The sequence below is a fragment of the Colobus angolensis genome, unplaced genomic scaffold (assembly GCF_000951035.1).
Source record: "Colobus angolensis palliatus isolate OR3802 unplaced genomic scaffold, Cang.pa_1.0 Scaffold27, whole genome shotgun sequence".
In the NCBI taxonomy this organism is placed as follows: domain Eukaryota; kingdom Metazoa; phylum Chordata; class Mammalia; order Primates; family Cercopithecidae; genus Colobus; species Colobus angolensis.
In genome coordinates this window covers 14,688,179-14,713,481 of record NW_012115932.1, presented here as the reverse complement: position 1 = coordinate 14,713,481, position 25,303 = coordinate 14,688,179, and the positions used below count along the sequence as shown (strand labels likewise).

At 41.9% G+C, this 25,303-nt stretch overlaps 1 protein-coding gene across 7 annotated transcripts in view; it reads right to left on the bottom strand.

The window, feature by feature from the left end:
- The window catches only part of KCNIP1 (Kv channel interacting protein 1), a 389,539-nt gene that overhangs the window by 9,407 nt on the left and 354,829 nt on the right, over positions 1–25,303 (bottom strand). For 5 of the 7 annotated variants that reach the window (XM_011947764.1, XM_011947767.1, XM_011947765.1 and 2 more), the window contains 4 exons: positions 8,286–8,410; positions 6,773–6,842; positions 5,221–5,291; positions 4,328–4,435 (listed from right to left, as the gene is read on the bottom strand). In XM_011947764.1, coding sequence (XP_011803154.1) covers positions 4,328–4,435; positions 5,221–5,291; positions 6,773–6,842; positions 8,286–8,410 — 374 coding nt within the window. Of the gene's footprint in view, positions 1–4,327; positions 4,436–5,220; positions 5,367–6,772; positions 6,843–8,285; positions 8,411–14,272; positions 14,306–25,303 lie in introns of all 7 variants that reach the window. The other 2 variants (XM_011947763.1, XM_011947762.1) reach the window with 2 other exon arrangements.

Sequence of the window (25,303 nt, the reverse complement as noted above, 5' to 3'; positions counted from 1 at the left end):
TTTTGAGATTACTATGAATAAAGCGGCTATGAACATCTTTGTACGAGTCTTTATGGAATTACATATTTTTATTTTGGTGAGTAAATACCCAGGAGTGGGACTTCTTTTCTTCTTTTTTTTTCTTTTCTGAGACAGGGTCTTGCTCTGTCACCCAGGCTGGAGTGCGGTGGTGCAATCTCAGCTCACTACAACCTCTTCTCCCTAGGGTTAAGCAATTCTCCCACCTCAGCCTCCCTAGTAACTGGGACCACAGGTGCTTATCATGTCTAGCTCTTTGTTGTTGTTGTTGTTTTTGTTTTGTTTTGTTTTGTTTTGTATTTTTAGTAGAGACAGGGTCTCGCCATGTTGCCCAGTCTGGTGTTGAACTCCTGAGCTCAAATGATCCACCTGCCTCAGCCTCCCAAAGTGCTGGGATTATAGGCGTGAGCCACCATACCTGACTGGAATGGGATTTCTGGGTTGTATATTAAGTTCATGTTGAGCTTTATCAAAGATGGCAAAATGTTTTCCAATATGTTTGTACCATTTACATTTCTGCCAGCTATCTATGACAGTTTCTATTGCTCCACATTTTTGCCAATGATTGGTATTGTCAGTCTTTTTAATTGTGGCCATTCCGTGCAATTGTATTTCATTATGGTTATAATTTTCATTTCTTTGAAGACCAGTGATATGGAGGAAACTTTCATGGGCTTACTGACCAACCTTTCATGGGCTCACATATCTTAAGTATCTCATCAAATCTTTTGCCTATTTTATATGAAGTTATTTATCTTTGTATTAAACTATAAATGTTCCTTATGTATTTTGGATGCCAGTCTGATATTGGATTGGTATCCTGGTATCTTTATATATCTGGTATATAATTTGCAAACATTTTTTCCAAGTCCATGGCGTGCATTTCCATTTTCTTAAAGGTGAGGCACAAAATTTTTAACTTTGATGAAGTCAAATTTATCTACTTTAAAAAATGATTCCTTATCCTTTCCTACTCCAAAGTTGTAAGAATGTTTCTCATATGTATTCTTTAAGAAAACAGCTTTTGTTTTAATATTTAACTCTATAATCCATTCCAAGATGATGTTTATGTTTGGCATGAGGTTAAGGCTAAGGTCCATTTTTGTTTCCAAATGGATATACAGCTGCTACAAAACCATTTGTTGAATACACAGTTCTTTCCCCTTTGATCTTTTTGGCATCTGTTGCATTGACATATGGGTGAGTCTATCTCTATTAAAAAAACTTTTTTTATTTTTAATTTTTGTGGGCACATATTTATGTGTATATATTTATATATGTGTATATATTTATATGTATATACGTATATATTTATGTGTATATACACATATTATGTGTATATATTTATGGGGTACATGACAAGTTTTGATACAGGCATACAATGTGTAATAACCACATCAGGAAAAATGGGTATCCATCCCTTCAAGCATTTATCCTTTGTGTTACAAACTAATTACATTCTTTTAGTTAAAATGTTCAGTTAAATTATTGACTACAGTCACCTTGTTGTGCTATCAAATACCAGGCCTTATTCATTCATTCTATTTTTTTTTGTACCCATTGACTATCCCAACTTCCCCCACAGTCCCCCTACTATCCTTCCCAGCCTGTAGTTACCATCCTTTTACCCTCTATCTTCATATTGTTTTGATTTTTAGATCCCACAAATAAGAGAGAACATGGGATGTTTGTCTTTCTGTGCCTGGTTTACTTCACTTAACATAATGACCTCCAGTTCCATCCATGTTGTAGATGATTAAATCTCATTCTATTTTACAGCTGAATAGTACTCCATTGTGTATAAGTACCACATTTTCTTTATCCGTTCATCTGTTGATGGATACTTAGGTTGCTTGCAAATCTTGGCTATTATAAACAGATGTGCAACAAACATGGGAGTGCAGATATCTCTTTGATATACTAATTTCCTTTATTTGGGGTATATACCCAGCAGTGGGATTGTTGGATCATATGGTAGCTCTACTTTAAGTTTTTTTGACTCTCTATTTTGATCCATTGATCTATATGTGTATCCTTATGCCAATTCCCCACTGTCTTGACTACTGCACGTTTTCATGAAGTCTTGAAGTAAGGTAGGTTTAGTCCTTCAACTTTGTTCTTTTTCGGTTGTTTTGGTTATTTTAAATTTTTTGCATTACCATATCAACTTCTACAAAATACCTGCTGGATTTTGATTGAGATCGCACTAAATCTATAAATCAAATTTGAAGAATCCACATCTTAACTATATTGGGCCTTCCAACCCATGAGCATGATATATATCTCCGTGCTTATTTAGTTCTTTATTTCAGCAATATTTTATAGTTTTCAGTGTATAAGTCTTGCACCTATTTTGTTTAATTTTTCTCAAAGTATTTTGTGCTTTTTGATGCTATTTTTTCTTAATTTAATTTTCTGGTTGCTTGTTGGATGTAGAATTATAAATGATTTTTGTAAATAGAATGCATGTCTTCACTTTGTTAAATTCACTTATTATTTTTCACAGTTTATTTGTAGACTCTTAAGGTTTTCTATTAATACAATTGTACCATGTACAAATAAAGACAGTGTTAATTCTTCCTTTCCAGTCTATATCCCTTTGGTTGCTTTAAATACAGTGAATTATATTGATTGATTTTTGAATGTTAAACCAACCTTGCATTCCTAGAATAAAACTCACACAGTTGTAGTGTGTCATCCTTTTATATATTGCTGGATTCAATTTGCTAATAGTTAGTGAAAGGTTTTTTGTGTCTGTGCTCATGAGGGAAACTGTTTTGTAGTTGTTTCCTCTCATAAGACCTTTTTTTCTTTGGTTTGGGTATCAGGGTACTATTGGACTTATAAAACAAGTTGCAAAATGTTCCATCCTCCTCTATTTTCTAAAATTTTTTATAGGATTGGTATTAGAATTCACCAGTCCACCATCTGAGCCTATAATTTTGTTTGGGAATGGTTTTTAACTGTGAATTTTTTATAATATAAAAATTTAGATAAAAATAAATTATAATATAATTTCTCTGATACAGAGCTAGTCATATTTTCTGATTCTCTTTAAGTCTGTTTTTGCCTTTTGTGTCTTTCAAAAAACATGTTCATCTAACAGCTTCCCAGGGGAATATGGATGGGCCCCTTACCCTAGCCCTCCACCGTCTGACTCTGTTGACCTGTCAGCCTCATCCTGCACCAATCTTCGGCTTCATACCTTCATCTGCAACCATCTGAAACCTTTCTGTTTTTGAAACACATGAAGCTTTATCTTGCCTCAAAGCCTCTCTAGTGGCTCTTCCTTCTGTCTGGAACACTTCTCCTGGCTTTTTGTATAACTGGTTCCAGTACGACACCTCCTCCTTAGAGAGGACTTTGCTAACCTTCCCTGCCAAAATATCTTCTACCTGTTGATTCCTTTTTGGCCTGTTTATTGTCCATCTCTCTATACTGCTCCAGTGTGGGGCCTAGTCTGATTGTTCACCTCTTTACTTCCAGGACCTAGAACACCTAATAAGTCTTCAAATGTGTGTTAATTAAAAACATGACTAAATGAATGAGGAATGAAAGTTGGATAAACTCTCTGAGCTTACAGAGAGAACCTTGCAGGGTTGAGGTGAAGATTAGCTCTGGTATCTATACCTCCAGGCAGTGCACCTGGCACACAGAAGCTCAGTAAGTGGAGTGTTACAGGATGCCAAATTCCAGCTTCCACTGAGATGCCAGGGTACAGTGGATACTGAGGGTATTTCACTGGCTACAGACATGTCTTCTGAGGTTCTAAAAGTGCGAAGCGGTGAAGATTCAGAAATTATTTGTGATAATTTCTTTAAAGACAGCTGTACCTTCCATTACCCCCTTGGAGGTTGTATTAGTAGGCAAAATAGGTTAAGGCCAATATGACCCAATTATAGGTTCCTCTTCCTTAAAAACCTTTCTTTTCTATTCTAGGTGCTGCCTACAGTTCCACCATTTCAACTTTTAGCTTTAACTTGTGGCTCCTAACCTTCCCAAATGCACGTTCTCTAGGGAAGAGTAACTCTTTACAGTGAAACAAGTCAGTTTTACCCACTGTGTAATGTCTACTGAATCTAGGTGACCCAGGGAGAATGAATCTGTCTAATCCTTTTTGGGCGCTTGGGAACAGGCAGGGTAGGGCAATGAGGGAGGCCTTCTTTATTTTGCCAGGGACCAGCTCTGTTAGCCCCAAAGCAGAGCCCACCTCATTCAGACAGCGCTATCCTCAAGCCTGGGGCTGTTTTCTGTTGGGTTAGTTACCTTCACTGGAGCCCTCTCACACCCCTGGCTCCGGCTCACTTACCTCTTTGTTTATATATCCATCCTTATTGATGTCATACAAATTAAATGTCCACCTTAATTTCTCATGGACAGTTCCTCTCAGTAAAATCGACAGAGCAGTTACAAAGTCCTGAGAAGGGGAAAAGATAGGAGTGACATCAGGCAGGGGGCAGCTGTGTCTTTGGGTCAGATTGTGATACTCTCACAGAGTGGTGCCTCCCACGTCCTCTTGTCTGCCTGGAGGATGTGGCTATGCTCAGTGAAGAGCTCCTGCCTTCAGGTCCCTACCCTGCCCCATTTTTTTTGCAAGGTGCCCCCTTGAGGAAGAATGGAGCTCTGAGAGACACAGATCAATGCAGCCAGCCCTGTTATTGCCTTATCCATGGCTGCAGTGGTCAGTCTATCATCCCAGGGCTGTATGGCCTAGTGGCTGAGGACGCAGACTGTAGGAACAGTCTGTATTGAGGGTCATTCTGCCTGCATTCAAATCCATCCTTTATCATTTGTGTGCTCTTTGACCTTGGGAAAACTACTCTCTCTCTCTTTGCCTTACTCTCCTCTTCTGTAAAAGGGTAATAAATAATAAAACGCTACCCTATAGGGTTATCGTGGGGATTAGAGTAAATGAGTTAGTACATACAAAGCCCTAAGTACAGGGGCTGCCACTGGTAAACAGTGTGCCCGGGAGCTCACACACTGTTGTTATTAGTCCCCAGAGTCCCTGAGTTCCTGCAGGCCAGGGAAAGTTGCTACTGCTTCTCCCCATCTTTAGGAAATGCTTACGAATGGATAAATGTGTCTTTGGTCTGACTGAGAGCTTTTGATGGTCCAGCCCTTCCCCCAATGCCTTGAGATTTAGAGGGGGAAGTGATGCAGAACCAGAGGACCCCTAGAGTGGACCCCAGATGAGCATACCTCGAACTTCACGGAGCCTGTCTGAGTGGTGTCGAAGGCATTGAAGAGGTAATGGGCATACGTGCTGGCATCTACAAGGCAGAAAAGGAGGGCAGGTGATGGGGGCAGGAATTCCACACAGGGAGAACCTTCCAAACAAGGCAGGGCTTCGACAAGAAAGAGAGGAGAGCAATGCTAGGGTGATGGAAAGAAGAAAATTATGGAGTGGGGCCCATTGACTCAACTCTATGGGTTTGGGTGGGAAGTTAGATCTAGCAAAAGGTGAGAGGAGTCCTTGTCCCTCCCTCTAGCCATCGTGAGAAAACCATTCTCCTGCCTGTCTATGCGTGGAATCGTTGGTGTATGAATGACACAGTGACTGCATGACAATGTTCTTCTGAGCGGCCATGCAATGCCTGGGATGAGCACGCACTCCAGAGTAGAGAAATCTGAACTTGGATGCCGCTGTACTACATAAGCTGTGTGACTGTGGGCATCAAGCATGACCTCTCTGAGTTTCCCTTTCCTACCTCTGTACAATGGGATGGAGCAAGACCTATCTCTTGAAATTTGTTAAAAAGTATTTTAAACTAGAGCTATGCCTGGTATACAGTAAGAACTCAATAAACAGTGGCTCAGTGGAACTCAGCAAACTGCAATTCTGGGGCCTGCATGGGACAAAACTGCCTCCCACACCTGATCTGGGTAGGGGCCCCGCACACCAAGGAAGGCTTCTGTCTGCTGCTAAAAAGGCCCTTGAGAAACAGGGCCCAAGAAGTGTTTGGAATGCTTGGATCTGCATTTTGTCAGGATCCGGGGAAGGTGTCTTGCAGGAGACAGCTCTTGGAGACAGGATGCAAGGTGGCATGTGTCTTGGAGACAGGATGCAAGGTGACAGCTCTTGGAGACAGGATGCATGGAGGCCACAGGAGGAGCCACTGATGTGGTCCCAGGCCCATGGGGACAGAGCTAGTTCCCGAGTCAGGCAGGGCAACAGAGCAGCTGCTGTGGGCCTGGCACACTTGTAACCTGGCTTAATAAGCGCAACTTTATGTTTCCTGTCTCTTTTTCAATTAGTTTATTGTTATAGTCTTTGGTATTTACTGAGGTTCTTTTACAAAATTCCGGCTTGTCTCAGCTATTTTAAGGAAAAGAATCAAAAGTGCCGTGCACACTGGTGGCACCAGAATGGCAAAACTTGTTTCAGACCCTTATGGAATCTAATCCTGGTCTGCTACTCACTCGCTGTGCAATCTTGAGTACATTGCTTATCTTCCCTGAAACTCAGTTACCCCACCTGGGATTATAATACCTGCTTTTCTAGAGCTGTTCTGAGACTTTGTGATGTTGCATTATCAGCCCTTCTTCCCCTTCCAGGGTGGGTTTGTTTTCAGAGTTCTTTCCTGCTAAAGCTTTGGAGACTCCCACCTCTCACGATGAGGGAGGTGTCCTGCTCTGAGTTTGCCCCTTCCTCGAGAAGGAAGCAGATGGCAAGGAAGAGTGGACTTGGAGGAAGGGAAGGCTATTCACCAGAGAGGGTGCTGGGCAAGATATATTTCAAGGTCAGACTCACCTCCGTGAGGGAAAAACTGAGCATAGATCTGCTTGAATGTGTCTTCATTAACCACACCACTGGGGCACTCCTGTGGGAAGGGGAGAGAGTCAGCAGGAGGTGTCTGAGGGCCAGCACTAGGAGAAGAAGACTGGGCCCAGCCTTGGTGTCTGGGATTCCTCATGATCCCCAGGGGCAGGGACCTGTGCATTTCCACTTCTCCAAAGTAACTCCATCTCAGGACTGGAGCTGCTTTGCAAAATGATGAGACATTGTCAGAGAATGGGCACAGTGAGGTGGAGAGATCTGGGGCCTTAAGATCAGAAAAACCTGGGTTTAAATCCTGACTCAGCCAATAAATACTAAGCTTTGTGACTTTGGCCATGCCAGTCTCTGATGCTCAATATCCTTACCTGTAAAATGGGACTAACAATACCTTCCCCAAGGGTATCTTATGAACCTATGTTAGGTGGTACTGAGTCCATGGTAGATGCCAAGCAGTGTAGATTTCTTCTCTTTTCTGGATGCTGTTCCCTCTGAGCCCAGTGCCTGCCTGGGAAACTTTCCCACAGGATCCTGCTCCAACTCGGCTGCCCACTGCTAACGCTGCCATCAGAAGGAAAGAAGCCCTAATGGTAGGAAACCAGGCACTTGGTATGTGCAATCAAGGCTAGTGTGGAAGGAAGAGGCATCCTAGCACCTGTCAGATGACTCCCAGGAGGGGCTGGAATCCCTATGGGTCAGCACTTTGGAGAATAATGAGGCTGTGGTCAGTTTGGAGCTGACCCAGCTCAGCTCTACCTATAGACTGCACCTGGAGGGAGGGTGACCAGGTGCATGTCACTCTAGCTCACCCCACTTCACACCACCCCAGGATTTGGGAATAAGATTGTGCTCTGAGAGTTAAACTTAAAAAAAATTAATATCCAGGATTGTATCTGAGAGCTCTCAAGCTGGCCTGAGAATGCAGGAACATACTAATGTATTTAAAGTAACAACTAAACAAGGAACTCCCATCCTCTGACTCCACTTTTGATTGTAACCTGGCTTCCATGTAGCTTCTAAGGAGGGCGGGTCCCAGTGAAGGGAGAGGAGTGTCTGGTCCCACTGTCCATTCCATTTCCCATGGTAAATTAATAAACTGACATTCGGCTTACACATCCGTCTCAGTGAGCCTAGTTAGCATAAGTCAGCAGGCCTAAATCCCATTATTGTGGGGGCACCACCAAGTTGGAAGGTATGATTATGTTAAGGGTTAAGGCTTGATCCTGGGCTGGGGTGAATTTCCTGAGGATGTGCCACCCTGAAGTTTCTGGGCAGTTGGCCGTTTACTGTCTCCTGACTTTGCTCCATCCTCACCTGGAGCCTTCCTTTCCAACCAGGTGATCTCCCTCTCATGTCCCCTTTATAGAGCTGGCCTTCCTTGTGTAGCCTCACATATGGGAAAGTGCCTTATGAGCTCCCTTGGCATTGGGAAGAGCTTAGCCTCACGTGGGAAACCCCCCCAGGCCTTCAGAGCCTGCGCGGGTCTTACGTTTTTGAAGCCTCGATAAAGGACCTGCAACTCCCTCTTGGTGAAGTTGGTCTGGGCCTCAAGCTGCTCCAGTCCCTCGGGCCGATGGCAAACCATGGTCATCTCCAGCTCATCTTCAATCTTATCTGGAACCAGAGGAGATGGCATTGGAATGGTTGAACTTGGGGGTCACTCTTGTTAGGTAACAATCTGGCTGTCAAAAGAGTGGTGTCATGACCTGGGATCTAGGGCTGTGGGCTGGGGTCACACTGCCAATGGCCTTCCTATCTTGAACCCCGCTTCCGTGCCCTGTCAGCCTCTGTGTCAGACACCGCATAGGGAGGGGGCTTCAGCTTTGGAGAGAAACATGTTCCCAGTGGAGGCGAAGGCAGAAGTGCTCAAAATAAATCCATATGAAAACATTTTCCTTGCTTTAAAAATAACTTCTTTGCATATTCAAATTGTTTCCCATGGAAACTTCTGAATTTTCCAGAGACACAGGTAAGTAAGCAGAATGATAAACACCTCTAGACAGCAAAGGGAAACAAAATTATTTAAAGAAACAGTAAACTCTCACCATTTGGGCCAATTAGGAATGGATAGCATGATTTAGCAGAAAGTTCAGATTACGACATGTTAAGTATTAATGATAAAAATCTGAATGTATTTACAGTTTATTGTTTTGTTATGTCTACTAGATATCCTTAAATACTAGGAAAATATCTTAAATGGGAGCTACTTTGTACAAACCATTTGAAGGGCTCTAAAAACAGTTGTAAGTAGTAGTTTAAGTATGCCTCCCATATAGACCATAATGTAATATAAGATTGCATGAGTTATGTAGAAGTGTCTGTCAACTAAAGCAAGGAATCTGCCCATCTCCCACTGAAGGATCACAAAGTCCAAGTCAGTGGAATTTTCAACGTTTTACCATCACAGAGGGGTAGGTGAGTGATTTCCTTTGGACCCTGCCAGAATGCTTTCTATAAACTTACACCAATCAAGAATCAATTGCCATCTAACCTTCTCTGCCTGTTGTTGTCATGCAGACACAACCAAATCCATCTATTGAATGACTGTAAATCTCGGCTGGCAAGAATAGTGATGAGACGGGCGGCTGCTGGGAACATGCACAGACCATGTCTCACCCTGTGGCAACCCACAGCAAGCACAGGCTGAGTTTCCACATCAGAAAACAAGGTGAGCAGCAGGTGCATTAAATAGTGTGCATTTCTCTCATCAGTGTTGGTCTCGTTGCACCAGATTTTCCCTGCAATTGTCACTTTCCCTTTTGAGATTTTGATCCCAATACAAAAGGAATCCATCAAATTAAGTTTGTATCTTGTACATATCCCCAAAGGTGATGGATGTTCGTGTGAAGCTCCAGTAACTTAGTAACAACTCCTAATTGCCATCTTTCTCATATGCTGGGCAATACATATCACCTTATCCTGCTGGGACTAAGGCAGATGATTTGTTATAAATTAGATATTGTTTATGCCACAGAGAGACAAGTGGCCATTTTCCCCAGAATTCATAATTCTTACAGAGCCTTTAATTATGGTTATGCTTGTAGCTAACAAGATAAGTAGCAATTATCTAAACGCTGAAGCATTTCTATGTAAACGAAAGGGCTTATTCTCAAAAAGAAAGAAAGAAAAGGAGAAAAATGCACATAAGTCTAATTCAGAATGCTTATATACATATTAATATTTTGCATCTATTGTAACCCATTTTAACAGAGAAATTGTTGGTTTAAATCTCCTAGCATTAGATCTAAAAGCATTTTTATTTCTAAAATGCACATCTGTTTAATTGTGCATATATTCACAAGAAACTTCTGAAGGGTCTGCAGAGGTTTGCACATCCCTCCTTTTGCCCTTTAGGGATTCCCTGGGTACTGCCCAGGTGGCTTGAGTGAAGAAAGGAGATGAAGCAAAAAATCACATTAAAATACAAATAAAGAAAATGGGAATATTGTATTTTTTGAGTAAATGAGGCATTCTTGAAGACATCTGGTATACCGTTAGATTTATCTCAGCCAGAAGCACGAAAGGGTTTTTTGTGGTACTCTTAATTCCTTGATCTTCCTGTGACTGAATTCCTCACACGCTCAGGGAAATTTCTTTGCGGGAGCTTGAGAGACTCTTTCCGACTCAAGAAACAGTGCTTGTTTCCCATCACCTTCATAAAAAATGCACTAAGTAATTATTGTGATATCAGCTATTAAACCCACTTCATTAAGGAGGAACTGGACTTTATTAATAAATGAGTTGTTTGTTGTCTGGGCAGCAGGATCAATTTCCACATCAAACAGATTCTGTAGTATCTGCATATTTGGATACTGACTGCCAAGTTTTTGTTTTGTTTTTCGTTTTCATCATTGGCTAAGTGTCAGGCTGCGATAACATCGGTTGTGGAAGGAAATTTACTTCTTTGGGGCTCAAGATGCTGGGAAGTAGCCTGCCTGTGGATGTTAAGACAGGGCTTAAAAGAGTGGCCTTGTCTTTCTTTCTTCTTTCTGTGACTGTATTTTGTAGTAAGAACTATAATTTATGTCACGATCCAGTATACACATAGATATATGTGAAATGTTAATGAAATATTTTGAAACAAAAACTCCATGAAATGATCCCGTCCCTCACTAATGTGAGCTATGCTCCAGTCTCAGTTTTAATGTATTCCTTTGTAAACCCGTGCTGGTTATGACTCTCACGGGTCATGACTTTTGATTGGACAGCACTGATTTAACTTGTCTACAGCTGTGGCAACCTCACAGGGGTGCCCGCGCTGCCGCTCTCACATCAGCTCTCCCTTCCCTTTATTTGTATGTCTCATGGTACTGGCCGCTGTAGATACATTCACAAGAAACTTTAGAGGTAATGGGCAGCGGTTTTCACCACCCTCCTGTTGCCCCCCGGGGGTTCCCTGGATGAAGCCCAGGTAGTCCCAGTAAAGGAAGGAGAATGGCCCAGTTCCCTGCGTGCAGGAGGAGAGAAGAGCGTGAACCCATGGGAAGTCTCCCTGACAGTTTCTTCTGAGGTTTGTTCAAAGTCTCTGATGCCAGATGTTGCTAGTCGTTACTTTGTTATAAAAAATAATGATGAGCCAGTTACTAAGTCAGACTTGAGTTTGAATGGTTGAGATAAAAATTAACTTGAGATGTAATACTGTGGTGATAACTACATGACAAGAATAAATTAGAACACCTTCTGTTTGTAAAGTACTTTTAAGCCATTCAATGTTCTCGTGCCTGTTGTTCTATAACCTCATGTGATGGGAGTGAGGGGACCATTGCCTGCGCATGTGATATTAAGAAGTGATTTTCTAATTGTGAGTGCCTCACACGGTGATGAACACCTATCACTAGGGGCAAAGAGAGATGGAATCACTGACTCTAGAGGATGCTACACAGGAAATTCTCAGATTGAATAGTAGATGATTTAGATTAACTGATCCTTAATGTTTTGGGATCATAGATTCTTCTGAGTGTGGAATGAAGGCTTTATACTCTCTCAGAAAAAAAATGCACAGTCACTGCATGTTTGCCTATTCAGTCATGTGTCACTTACCAACAGGGATCCTCTCTGAGAAATGTGTTGTGAGGCAATTTTGCCATCGTGCGAACATCGTGGAGTCTACTCACACACACCTAGGTGGGGTAGCCTGCTACACACCTAGGCTGTATGGTGTGGCCTAGTGCTTCTAGGCTACAAACCTGTACAATGTATTACTATTCTGAATACTGTAGGCAATTGTAACTCTCTGGTAAGTATTTTAAGTATTTGTGTATCTAAGCATACTAAATTTAAAGAAAGAAACTATGATGTAAAAAATAAAAAATGGTACAACTATTAGGGCATTTACCATGAACGCAAGTTACAGGACTGGAAGTTGCTCTGGGTGAGTCAGTGAGTGATGGTGAGTGAGTGTGAAGACCTGGGATGCTACTAAACATGAGGTAGACTTTAGACATACTGTATGCTTAGAGCTATACTAAATTAATAAAAAATGTTTCAGTAAGACATTAACCTTAGCTTGCTGTAACTTTATTTTACAAACTGATTTTTTTTCAAACTTTTGGACTCTTTTGTGATAATACTTAGCTTAAAATACACATTGCCTAGCTGTACAAAAATATTTTTCTTATTTTATAAGCTTTTTCTCTATTAAAAAAGTTTTTTTTTCTTTTAAAACTTTTGTTTGTTTGTTTGTTACAAATGAAGACACAAACACACACATGAGCCTGAGACCACACAGGGTCAGGAACATCAAGATGTCACTGGGCAATAGGAATTTTTTAACTCAGTTACAATCTTATGGGACCACAATTGTGTATGTTGTGTTGTTAAGGGAAACGTCATCATGCAGAGCATGACTGTACTGTCCGTGAGTTTCTGTATCTTTAAATACATCCAGCCCATGCTAAGCTATTCCAGCATAGGAGATCTCTTCTAAACCTTGTCACTAACTGACTTTGAGTCCTAAGTCACTGAGCAATGGGTGACAGATCTGGACCTAGAATCCAGCCAGTCCAGGCCCGTTTCATCATATCTGGTTTCCACATGTCCCCACAGTGGATTCTGCTTCCCTCAAGCACAAATTGCAAACCAGCTTGTAGCCAGTCTTGTAGCACCCCTGCTCCTACGAAGCTGTGTGCTTGTGTACCAGTTAGACCTGGACTGTGAGCAGTGGGAGGACCTGCACCTTGGGTCTTCTCCCCAGTGAGGTGTCCCCTCTGTCAGGCTCAGGACGGTGACCATGACCATCTCCTCCCCGGACTGGCCAATAGTGCCTCCCTCACGGTGTCTCTGGGTTGGACTTTATACTTACCCATCTAGCTTTTTTTTCTTTTTCTTTTTTCTTTTGAGATGGAGTTTTACTCTTGTTGCCCAAGCTGGAGTGCAATGGTGCGATCTCGGCTCACTGCAAACTTCACCTCCCGGGTTCAAGCAATTCTCCTGCCTCAGCCTCCCATGTAACTGGGATTACAGGTGTGCACCACCACGCCCAGCTAATTTTTTTGTATTTTTAGTAGAAACGGGGTTTCATCACGTTAGCCAGGCTGGTCTGGAACTTCAGACCAGGTGATCTGCCCACCTTGGCCTCCCAAAGTGCTGGTATTACAGACATGAGCCACTGCGCCCAGCTACCCATCTATATTGAGATTACAAAACAGTGATCCTTGGCTTGAGTATGGCCCAAAGATAGGTCTTGTTTGACCTGTAAAATGTGTCTTAATTATTTTGGAATTAGTTGTCCATGTTTAAAGATGAGAGATCCATGTACAAATATGGATATCTGATTTGTCTTGGAAAATGGGATTATCTGACAACTTTGGTCTCAAATTTGGACACTTCAGCAGCCTACTAGAGCTGAACAGTGACCGTCCCCTCTGGGCAGCCAGAGCCTCTAGGACACCCTATTGTTCACCCCTGGCTCACAGAATTCATTTATGCTGCCTGCCCTGTGCAACAGGCATTGAGTTTTTGTTTTTTGATCTATACCTACTTACCCTCCCACCTACAAACCACATAGTCTACTCCTCACTGTTTATTTAAACACATGCCACTTTGTTGCACAAAGGACTTGAAGCCGATTATAGGAAATAAATATGAAATAAAAGGAGATAAAGTAATAAGAAAAACTGCCTCAGTGGGGTAAATGTTGATTAGATTAGGAGGTGAAGACCATGGGGAAAAAGAGAACACAGAAATTCAGGCCATTTGTTTGAAGCAATTACTACACTTGAGCTGCAAATGGTCTCTGAGTTTTTACAAATGTCTGTGAAAGGAAAACGTAACCATTTCATAGGGGGAGCAAAGCTTTTCCTGTAGCTTGTCTCTAAAAGAACATTTCCAGCTGTTTCTATATATGTGGGGCTTGCTAACAAGGGGCACAGAAAGCTGGTGCACGAGAAGACTAATTATAAAACATGAACTTGATTAAGAAGCTCTGCCTTCGCAAGTCATGTGACCAAAGTCAAGTTAATTTAAACTGTTTTTTACCTCTCTGATACTGGTAATACCACCAGGCGATGTCTAGGAAAGAGTGAGAAAACATTTTACCAAATCCATTCATCAAAAAGTAAAACACACTTTTATTGTCCATGGAGAGAGGCCGCTCTGAGGGTGTCCACGTTGCTGTCCAGCTTGACATATGTGAAGAGCCTCTTGGTAGCAGAGCTGAACTGAGCTCCCTGTCCTTTTCCCATGGTCAGAACAGGCAAGAGCAGTGGGTTGCCTCCCAGTGCCCATGGCTCCCGCAGGGGCTCATTGAACATGCCCTCAGCCATGCAGTCATGCAGCCTGCAGAGATGGGATGGCACATGGCAGAGATGTGCGATGTTGGATGGGTCCTTGGAAACACCCACATGTTTGACTGAGGAGTGGCTTATAAGACACCCTCCACGATCAGGAGGTCCCCATTCCCCCTCTCTGCTTCCTTGTGATTTGAAGCTGCATATCTTGTAGGATTATTTGTTTGCTCACTCAATAACTGTCAATGAAGTATCTACTAGGTACAAGTCAGTGAATAAAACAGCTCTGTTCTCTGCTCTCTTGGAGCTTACAGTCTACAAGTCTTTGCTTCTTTTTTCCCCCATTAAGCTTGATTAGTAACCAGATGCAGAAAAAGAAAAGGGCAGTTGCAGAAGAGGGTTAGCACATTGGGATGTGTGGCAGAGTGGATGCCGGCCAAGTCCCCCATTTATGCTGAATATAAAATACAAGGCAAAATACCAGACCTGGAAAATTATCCATTGCACAGTGGAGCTGGGTGAGTCCAAGGTCCCAGGGAGCACCACCAGATACTGTCCTGCTGGCCTTTGTGGGTCTATTGGGTGGTCGGCCTGGTTTTCCTCTGTAGGCTCTTATTTGAACTTCCACCTGTCTTGCCAGCACCCTTGACCACGAGTGTGTAAGGCAGCCCAGCCACCATCTTGAGTGTGTATTAGTCTCTCTCCAGTCCCCTAATCTGCAACCCCAGACAGCAGAGGCTTATTTTCCTGCTGCTTTTCAAAGTGATAGTATAGGTGAGCATCCATTGGAGTGTTTTCACTCATCTCCTGACCTGTATTCCATGGGAGAAATTTATTTTGCTGAATTTAGTTGCCCCTTTGATCATTCTGGTTAGGTGGCATTTGTATTTATTTATTTTTTAAAAATATACTTTATTTTTAGAGCTGTTTTAGGTTACAGAAAAATTGCACAGAAAATATAGAGAGTTTCTGTATATTCCACCCTCATAGTTTCTCCTATTATTCACATCTTGCATTGGTGTGGTATATTTGTTCCAACTGATGAACCAGTATTGACATGTAAATATTAACTAAAGCCCATAGTTTACATTAGAGTTCACTCTTTGTGTTGTACAGTTCTGTGGGTTTTGACAAATGCATGATGTCATGTATCCACTGTTACAACATTATGTAGAATAGTTTCACTGCCCTGAATGCTTTGATAGCATTTTAATACAGATACGTTTAGAAATATGCATTGACATGCTCTGGTGTGCCAGGAATGTTATAGGTATTAGAAAAGAGATGAAAAGACATAATACCTGTTTACATGAGTTCTCAGACTGGTAAGGAGGCATACACATAGACTATGGATTAGAAACTCAAATGCCAGTGGTCATTGGCAGGTAATTCAGATGAGGACAGATGATGGGTGTACAACTATAGAGAGTGGTGGGAACTGAGAACTGGAGAGTAACGGCTCCATGAAAGGGAAACAGTTGTTACTCAACCAGTTGTTACCATGCAGTCATTTAAGCCCAGTGAGTCCAGATCTTTAGATTTTTCAAGAGATGCCATAATTAACAATGGTTTGTTTCCTGGTTCTTAGCTGCTATCAATGAATTTGATGTTTAAAACATACAGCATGTACAATATATGGCACACCTTTGGGAAGGACATTGTGGGTAACTGGTCTGGGATTTTTCATTGGCAAATCATTTCAAAATAGTGTTGACGTGGTTAAGAGCTGGGAGCTAAGGGGAGGAAGCTCTTAATGCCTCCTGGGTGGCACGGGACTAGAAGGGATGTCAGAGAAGGCTTCAAGGGGAAGTGATAATTCAGTTGAGTGTTGAAGAATGAGGGGACAAGGGAACAGCATATGCAAGGGCATAGAAGCTGAAGATCCCAGGAGTGGTGAACTCTACTATGCAGGGCTGGAATCCCTTGAGAACAACTGGGAAAAAAGGATTTTTTAAAAATCTCATCATTTTTGAAGGCTTTGGAGAGCTGCCAAGGCAGCCTGCATGAAAACAGCTCAGTCCCTGTTTGGATTAAGTTTATTTGCCTTTGCTCTATTACCTTTCGGAAGCTGAAGACTCAACCAGATAGGTGACACATTTTTTATTCCAATGTGCACCCCTCAGTAAAAATTTGTCAGGCATATTAAGAGACAAGACCAAGAGAATAAATAGAATATAGTAATAGATCCACAGCTGATCTAGATAATTGGATTAATCATACCTGGGCTTTAAAATAATGGTGAACCTTTGCTCAAGAAAATATACAAAACTAGATAATTCCACCAGAGAACCAGAATATATACAAAAAGTCAATTAAAAATTGTAGAATTGAAAACTATGTTATCCAAAATTAATAATTAAACAGACGAATTTAAAAGCAGGTTTGACACAGATTAAGAGATAATAAATGACATGGTAGATAGGTCAATAGAAAAATACACAGACAGATGCACAGAGAAAGAAAAGAATGAAATCACAGGCCAGGCACAGTGGCTCACACCTGTGATCTGAGCACTTTGGGAGATCGAGGTGGGTGGATTACTTGAGGTCAGGAGTTTGAGACCAACCTGGCCAACATGGGGAAATCCCATCTCTACTAAAAATATGAAAATTAACTGGCCATGGTGGTGTGTTCCTGTAGTCCCAGCTGCTTGGGAGGCTGAGGCAGGAGAATCACTTGAGCCCAAGGGGTGGAGGTTGCAGTGAGCCGAGACTGTGCTATTGCACTCCAGCCTGGGCAACAAAGTGAGACTCCATCTCACACACACACAAAAAAGAGTGGAATCACAGATAAGCTTGCATAAGAGACATATGAGACATGATGAAAAGTTCAAACATATGTATAATTGGAGCCCCAGAAAAGAAAGAGATAAATAATGATAATGAAGCAATATTTAAAGAGCTAATAAATGAGAATTTTTTTAAAAAAAAATGAGTGAAATATATCAAGCCACAGAGTCAAGCAGCACTATAAACGCCAAGCAAGATAAACACAAAGAAAACCATACAAGAACATCATAGTAAAACTGCTGAAAAATTAAAAAATAGAAAATCTACGATACAAGATAGAAATCATCAGATATAAACCAAACCCTGATTAAATGCTGCTTGTAAGCATAAGGGCACAGAAAATAAAAGTAAAATGATGGAAAAGGATATGCCATGCAAACACAAATCAAGAAAGGCTGGCACTGCTATGTTTATATCAGCTAAAGTAGATATTAAGGCAAGTAACTTTGCTAGAGAAAGAGAATTCTCATGTAAAAGGGCCCATCTAACTAGGAAGATAAAACAATTCTAAATTAATATGTACTAATAATGTAGCTTCCAAATACAAATAAAGCAAAGACTGATAGAATTAAAAGGAAAAGTAAAAAATTCACGGTCAAAATTGGAGTAATTTAAAAATACCTCTTTCAGTAGCTGATAAACAGACCAAAAAATCAATAGGGGTATAGAAGATCTGAGCAACATAATTAACAAACTTGTCTCATTGAGATGTATGGAGCTCTGTACTCAGCAACCATAAAATACTATACCTTTTTTCAAGTACACATAGAATATTTACCAAAAGTGACCATTTCCTGGGCCATAAAGCCAATCTCAAAAAAGTTTAAAGAATTGAAGTTATTTAGACTATTTTTGTCCAGAGTGGAATTAAGCAAGATATCAATAACCAAAAGTAAACTAGAAAATCCTCAAAAATATTTGGAAATCGAGCAATATAGTTCAATTACTTTTTTTCTTTTTTTGAGACAGGGTGTTGCTATGTCGCCCAGGATGAAGTGCAGTGGTGTGATCTCCACTCACTGCAACCTCTGCCTCCCAGGCTCAGGCAATCCTCCCACCTCAGCCTCTTGAGTAGCTGGAACTATAGGCATGTGTCACCATGCCTGGCTAATTTTTTTGTGCTTTTTTTGTGGAGATGAGGTCTTACTATATTGCCTAGGCTGGTCTCAAACTCAAGCAATACTCCTGCCTCGGCCTCCCAAAATGCTAGGATTATAGGCAGGAGCCACTGTGCCCAGCCTAATTCAATTTCTAAGTAACTCATTTATCAAAAAAGTAACCTCATGGTAATTAAATCATGGTAATTTTGAACTAAATGATAATGAAAATATGATATATCAACATTTGTAGGAAGTTGTTCAAGATGTACCCAGGGGAAAATTTAAAAGAACATGATATACTTGAGCTGCAAATAATTTACAGGACCGTGTGTATAAAAACACAGAATGTTGTGCTTCCTCTTCAAATTGTATTCCTAGTATTTGCAGTAGTTCGTTTTCAATGTTGCCTGAACTATACTGACTACATTAGACATTGTATTAATGATGGCATGCTGGCATTTGAAGATGTAATCTTTTCTTCCCCTTAAACATGGTTGATGGTTCATTCTGGATGCGTTTAGCATCATCTTTTTGGTTGACAGCGTTCCCTAATATAATCAGGGGCAAAAATCCTCATTGGTGCTTTCATGGAGCAGAGAGGGGATGGGACGGAAAGTCCCATTTGGTCCTTCAGCTTAAAGTCTTAGATTCTTACAGCCAGGCTTGGAGGTGAGTCATAAGCCCACTCAGACCCACACAGTGCGTACAACTCATCAGCTCTGAGTTTTATAAACTTAACAATGAGCCCCAGGAGTGCTCAGCTAAGCCTTGATAAAGATTTTCTGAGTGTTCCACATATTTTTTTCAGTCTTCTCAGTTCAATAAAACCCAAATCACGTTTTGCTTCAAGCATTTGTTCTCTTAATGTTGAAACCCCTCCTGCTCCTTTTAAGCGAAATTGAATTTATACATTTCTCATTCCTTTATATACCTCAGTCCTGAAAGTGTCCTGAAAAAAGGAGTTCTAAAAAAAAAAAAAAAAAAAAAAATCTTTCAGTGCTTCTACTCCCATTAGATGGAGTTTTCAAGATCAAATGACTTGGAAATTCTGCAATGTTTAGTGTATTTCGGTACACTGCTCTTTCTCTCCAAATGGGTGTGTTTTTAATGTGGCCTTCAGGTCAGCACAAATGTTGAGGTGGGTGGGGAGAGGAGTGTCAAATGTCCCTTGCAGCTTCTCAGGAGCAGGGCGATGGTGGAAACTAATGGTCAGAAATGTAACGCAATTATTAAAAGTCCACAAAATCACTACACAGAATGTGACATAAGTCATAATTCTGTTTGTATGTGACAGTGTTACATTCATTCAGATATTTTCCAAGATTGAAGAAACAAATGGCTGGGAAAGGAATTATCTAGATTCCAGCATTAGAGAAAGCAGCATCCCTAACTGATGTTTCAGGACAAGGAGCAAGGCCATGTACATTAGGGACTCTCATGTGCCCTTAGCACTGCAGCAGCATTTTAGTCCAGCTAAGCCCTTGGCCAGGCTGTAAGGTAGAAATGTCAGTTTCACTGCAGCAGCTCAACCTCAAGCATAGGTCTCTAGAGGATGTTTTAAGTGGACCTTTTTGTCTGGGAAAAGTACCCTGGGATGACTTTTTTTTTTTTTTTTTGATGATTTACTTTGGTAGTTCCAGCAGTCTGCAGCTGTAGGAGGCAATTAGTCAAATGCGGTCCCAATCCTGCCACCAGCTAGCATTCAGGTGGCAGTGGAGAAACTTCCCACTGTTTCTCCTTTGAACCCAGCTGGACACCACCCTGGAGTTCCAGTACATGGAGATAGCCAGTAAATGAACAATGGGTGACCTGTGTTGAAGAGAGAGGGCATGTTGCCTAGAGTGAGTGAGTCTACTGTATTTCTGTGGGAAATAAGAGGATTAACACGGGTAGGATTCTATTACTCCTCTTGACTGAGGAGCTGAAATGACAATTCATTGCAAATGAGAAGTGTCTAAGGAGAAAGGGTACTTTTAGTTTTAAGATGGAAAAATGAAGGGGCAGAGAGAGGTTGAAGGAATTGCTCAAAGGAAAAGCAAAATTGCCAGAAGAATAGTATTATCTCAGGTTAGCACAGAATTTTCTCATTGATGGAAACTCACTGGGTCCAGGTCAGGCTAAGATGTGAATAGCATATCTTTCGGCCTGCTTTCTGAAAAAGAGATCATTGCTCTGCAGATAATTTGACAACTTGCTAAGTGATGGTTTCTGATTAGAGACCTAGCGTTGGTGGGCTGGTAAATATCTGACAATTGGCTCTTGGGGAGGGTGGAAAAGCCTGATTGATACAATTTTCCAATTTCCTTGGTGTAAATATTCCCTTCACGGCCCACTTCAGGCTGTTAGTGTGAAGTTGTTGAAATGAAGTGATCATACTTTGGGAAGCATGGTGTGACCCAGTTCTATCACATTACTGCCACTGTTTTAGAACAGCTGGCATGTTTAACTGTCCCAAACAAGTGTGCTAAAGACTCCAAAACCAATTTCAGAGGGTAGGCTCAGGCCCTGTAATCAACACTAATAAACTCTCTCTTTGCTGTTCGTGTGAACATCAATTTCTGTGCATGATACAGAATAATCACAAACAGGAACATAATGGAAACTGGCCATGTGAGCTTTTGCTGGATTCAGTATTAATGTATCCTTGTATTAACTGCCTGTCTTGCTGAGCTCAGAGAGCATGGTAATAGTTTTAGAATTGATCTAATCATCTCACTGTCCCTAGGAGGTATATGGTTATTAGACTAATTCAAGCTAGAATCATACCCACCTTATAGCTGTAAATCTTGCTGAGATAAGGTATGTAAAATGCTCTACCTGCACAGTACGTGCTCAAAAATGTTATTTCCATCTTGTCATATATTTTGACTGTGAATTTAAGGGTCATTCTCAACAACAGAATCCAATAGTCACATCTGTTAAACACTGTCTCACTCATGATTGTGCCTTTCCTGATGGATCTAGTTAATTAATTGTGTTTGTCTTCAGTATAGGAAGATTTCCTTGTTCTGTTATTTACTGTCAGTGACACACCTCAATTGTCAGTTGAGGTTGGACGTGAATGGGATAAAGTAAATATGATCATTTCATGTTAAAGGTAATGGCCGCCAGCAAACACAACCCTCTGGCTGAAAGAGTGTTGACCATCTCAGTCTGTGGAGCAGAACAGGGGGCCTGTGGGTGGTGGACACCAGAAGCATAGGACTTAGAACATTAGTGAACAGACATAACAACTGATGGCCACTAAGGACATTTCCTGGCTCTGTGTCCTCTGCCCTTAAGAATCTGGACAGTCCATGGCCACTGTTACGGGCCGTCTCTTAGCTGCAGAAGTCAATTGAGCATTACCCTCCACTGGAACATCAACTCCCAGATGCAAGGAGTGCAGTCAGTTCATCTGAGAATGTATATCTGCCTGCCCAGAGGCAGGGAGAAGATGGCAAGGTGCTATCCTCTCCAGGACTCAGCTCTGAAGCCTCTTAACTGTGCACTTAATAAATGAAGCCTTGGCAGACACACCTTGAATTATTAATGAAGTTATTCAGCTTTGATTGTTTCCTTCTTTTGGGGAAAGGTTATTCACTCAAATGCCTTTGATTAGACTACACAATACATCACAATTGGGCATATTTTATGTGCAACTTTATGGTGATAATAGTTCTGTCTCATTTAGAAGCAAATCAGACATTATGAACTTCGTGATTTATTAATGTATTGATTTCTATAAATGTCAGCGCATCTCACATCCTGCCAGAGAGCCCGGGAGCAATCAGTGAAGGGCCAATAAAAATATAAAATGAAACCATCGTAAAAAGAGAAAATACTGCCTGTTTCCAAGCCCTGCTGCCTCTCTATATTGTTTCAGGGTCTACATCATTACCATGAAGGCATCCCCCCACCCACAAGGAAACAGCCTTGATCGGGGGGCTGTGTCCTGCTTAAATCTATTTTAGATAAAAAAGAGGTTGTATGGCAGGAGAAATAAAAAACAAGAGGTGAAGAGTGGGATCTGGAGGGGTCCCAGGGCCGGTGCCCAGATTCCTTATCCTGGAGAAAGCAGGAGGAGGAGGAGGAATCCCTTTCCACCAGATTCACTCCACAACAACTGCCCACCTTCCTGCTGAGGAACCTTCAAGACAGAACCTAGATTTTCCTGCTGGCGCTGAAGAGTCCATGCTAGGGCCCTGGTCTACCTTTCCAGCATGATTCCCCAACACTCCCTGTCATGAGTCCTCTGCAATAGCCCCAGAATCTGCTGGTGCACAAACCCCTGTCTACTAGAGCATGTGATCATCTGGCATCAATCCTATCCACCCTTAAAACATGGCATAAGTGCCATCTCCTCTGGGCAACTCTCTCAGACCACTGCAAAAAAAGCTCTCTCTGTCCAAATTCCCAAAGCACTTATCATCTCTAGCAATCACCTGGCATGTATCAAAATCTATCTTTGAGTGTCACAGTTTTTATATAAAAGGGTGGGGTGGGGGGAGATTGTGTCTTGTGCTTATTTTTGTTTTCGGTATCTTACTCCCTCTGTGATATCTAATATCTCCTTTGCACATAGAAAATGACTAGTAAGTGCTCATTATTTGCTAAAAGTGTGTAGCACTACAAGGAACTAATTAGAAAATATATTAAGAGTCTTGAGACAGTGGCCCAGGGAATATCTGGAAAGTATCTGGCTAATTTGGTGGACAATTTTGTAATCTGACAGTTTAGTTCAGAAATCACAATCTGGCAGCCCATGGGGTACTGTTGTTCCACTTCTTTTATTTTTTAAATTATTATTATTTTTTTCTTTTGGTAGAGATGAGTCTCACTGTGTTGCCTAGACTGGCCTTGAACTCCTTACCTCAAGTGATCCTCCTGCCTCTTAAAGCACTGGAATTACAGGTGTAAACCACCACCCCTGGTCTGTTTCACTTCATTTAAGTGTGAACTTTATCAACATTTATTTCACATAGAAATATGAACTTTTGCCTTTCCTTTAGAAATCTGAAATTATGGCCATGCCAGGCCCACATTCCCACATGGCAACCACAGTCCCCACTACTCTCTATTACATTTCCAACGCTAAGACCAAGAGCTGTTTTTAGAGTCATCATCACTCATTTATATACCTGAATCTGCAATCCCTGTTTAACAATTCCTTTCCTCTGCCTCCTACCATGTCTTCCCAAGTGATTTTTATGTGTTTTGTGATAGTCTAGAGTCATGACAGACTTCATTTTTTGGAGTCCCAAGCAACGTGGTGAAGACAGGATGCTGCCCTGTGATTAAAGAATCAAGGGGGGCATGCCCAAGATGGCCAAATAGGAACAGCTCCAGCCTCCAGCTCCCAGCATCAGCGACACAGAAGATGGGTGATTTCTGCATTTTCAATGGAGGTACCGGATTCATCTCACTGGGGCATGTCAGACGGTTGGCGCTGATCTGCGGGTGCAGCCCGACCAGTGAGAGCTGAAGCAGGGCGAGGCATCGCCTCACTTGGGAAGTGCAAGGGGGAAGATAATTCCTTTTCCTAGCTAAAGGAAATTGAGACACACAACACCTGGAAAATCGGGTAACTCCCACCCTAATACTGCACTTTACCAAGGGTCTTAGCAAATGGCACACCAGGAGATTATATCCCACACCTGACCTGGAGGGTCCCATGCCCAGGGAGCCTCCCTTATTGCTAGCACAGCAGTCTGAGCTATAACTGCAAGGCCTCAGCGAGGCTGGGGGAGGGGCACCCGCCATTGCTGAGACTTAAGTAGGTAAACAAAGCCGCCAGGAAGCTCCAATTGGGTGGAACCCACCACAGCTCAAGGATGCCTGCCTGCCTCTGTAGACTCCACCTCTGGCGACAGGGCATAGCTAAACAAAAAGCAGCAGAAACCTCGGCAGAGGTAAATGTCCCTGTCTGACAGCTTTAAAGACAGCAGTGGATCTCCCAGCATGGAGGTTGAGATCTGAGAACAGACAGACTGCCTGCTCAAGTGAGTCCCTGACCCCTGAGTAGCCTAACTGCGAGACATCCCCCACTAGGTGCAGACCAACACCTCACACCTCACACGGCTGGGTACATCCCTGAGACGAAGCTTCCAGAGCGAGAATCAGACAGCAACACTCGCTGTTCAGCAATATTCTATCTTCTGCAGCCTCTGCTGCTGATACCCAGGGAAACAGGGTCTGGAGTGGACCTCAAGCAAATTCCAGCAGACCTGCAGCTGAGGGTCCTGACTGTTAGAAGGAAAACTAACAAACAGAAAGGACACCCACACCAAAACCCCATCAGTACGTCACCATCATCAAAGACCAAAGGCAGATAAAACCACAAAGATGGGGAAAAAGCAGTGCAGAAAAGCTGGAAATTCAAAAAGTCAGAGCGCATCTCCCCGTCCAAAGGAACGCAGCTCATCGCCAGCAATGGAACAAAGCTGGACGGAGAATGACGTTGATGAGTTGTGAGAAGAAGGCTTCAGTCGATCAAACTTCTCAGAGCTAAAGGAGGAACTATGTAACCAGCACAAAGAAACTAAAAACCTTGTAAAAAGATTTGACAAATGACTAACTAGAATAACTAATGTAGAGAAGTCCTTTAAAGAACTGATAGAGATGAAAACCATAACATGAGAACTATGTGACAAATGCACAAGCTTCAGTAACTGACTTGATCAACTGGAAGAAAGAGTATCGGCGATTGAAGATCAAATGAATGAAATGAAGCAAGAAGAGAAGTGTAGAGAAAAATAGTAAAAAGAAATGAACAAAGCCTCCAAGAATTATGGGATTATGTGAAAAGACCAAATCTACATCTGAGTGGTGTGCCTGAAAGTGACGGGGAAAATGGAACCAAGTTCGAAAACACTGCAGGATATCATCCAGGAGAACTTCCCCAACCTAGTA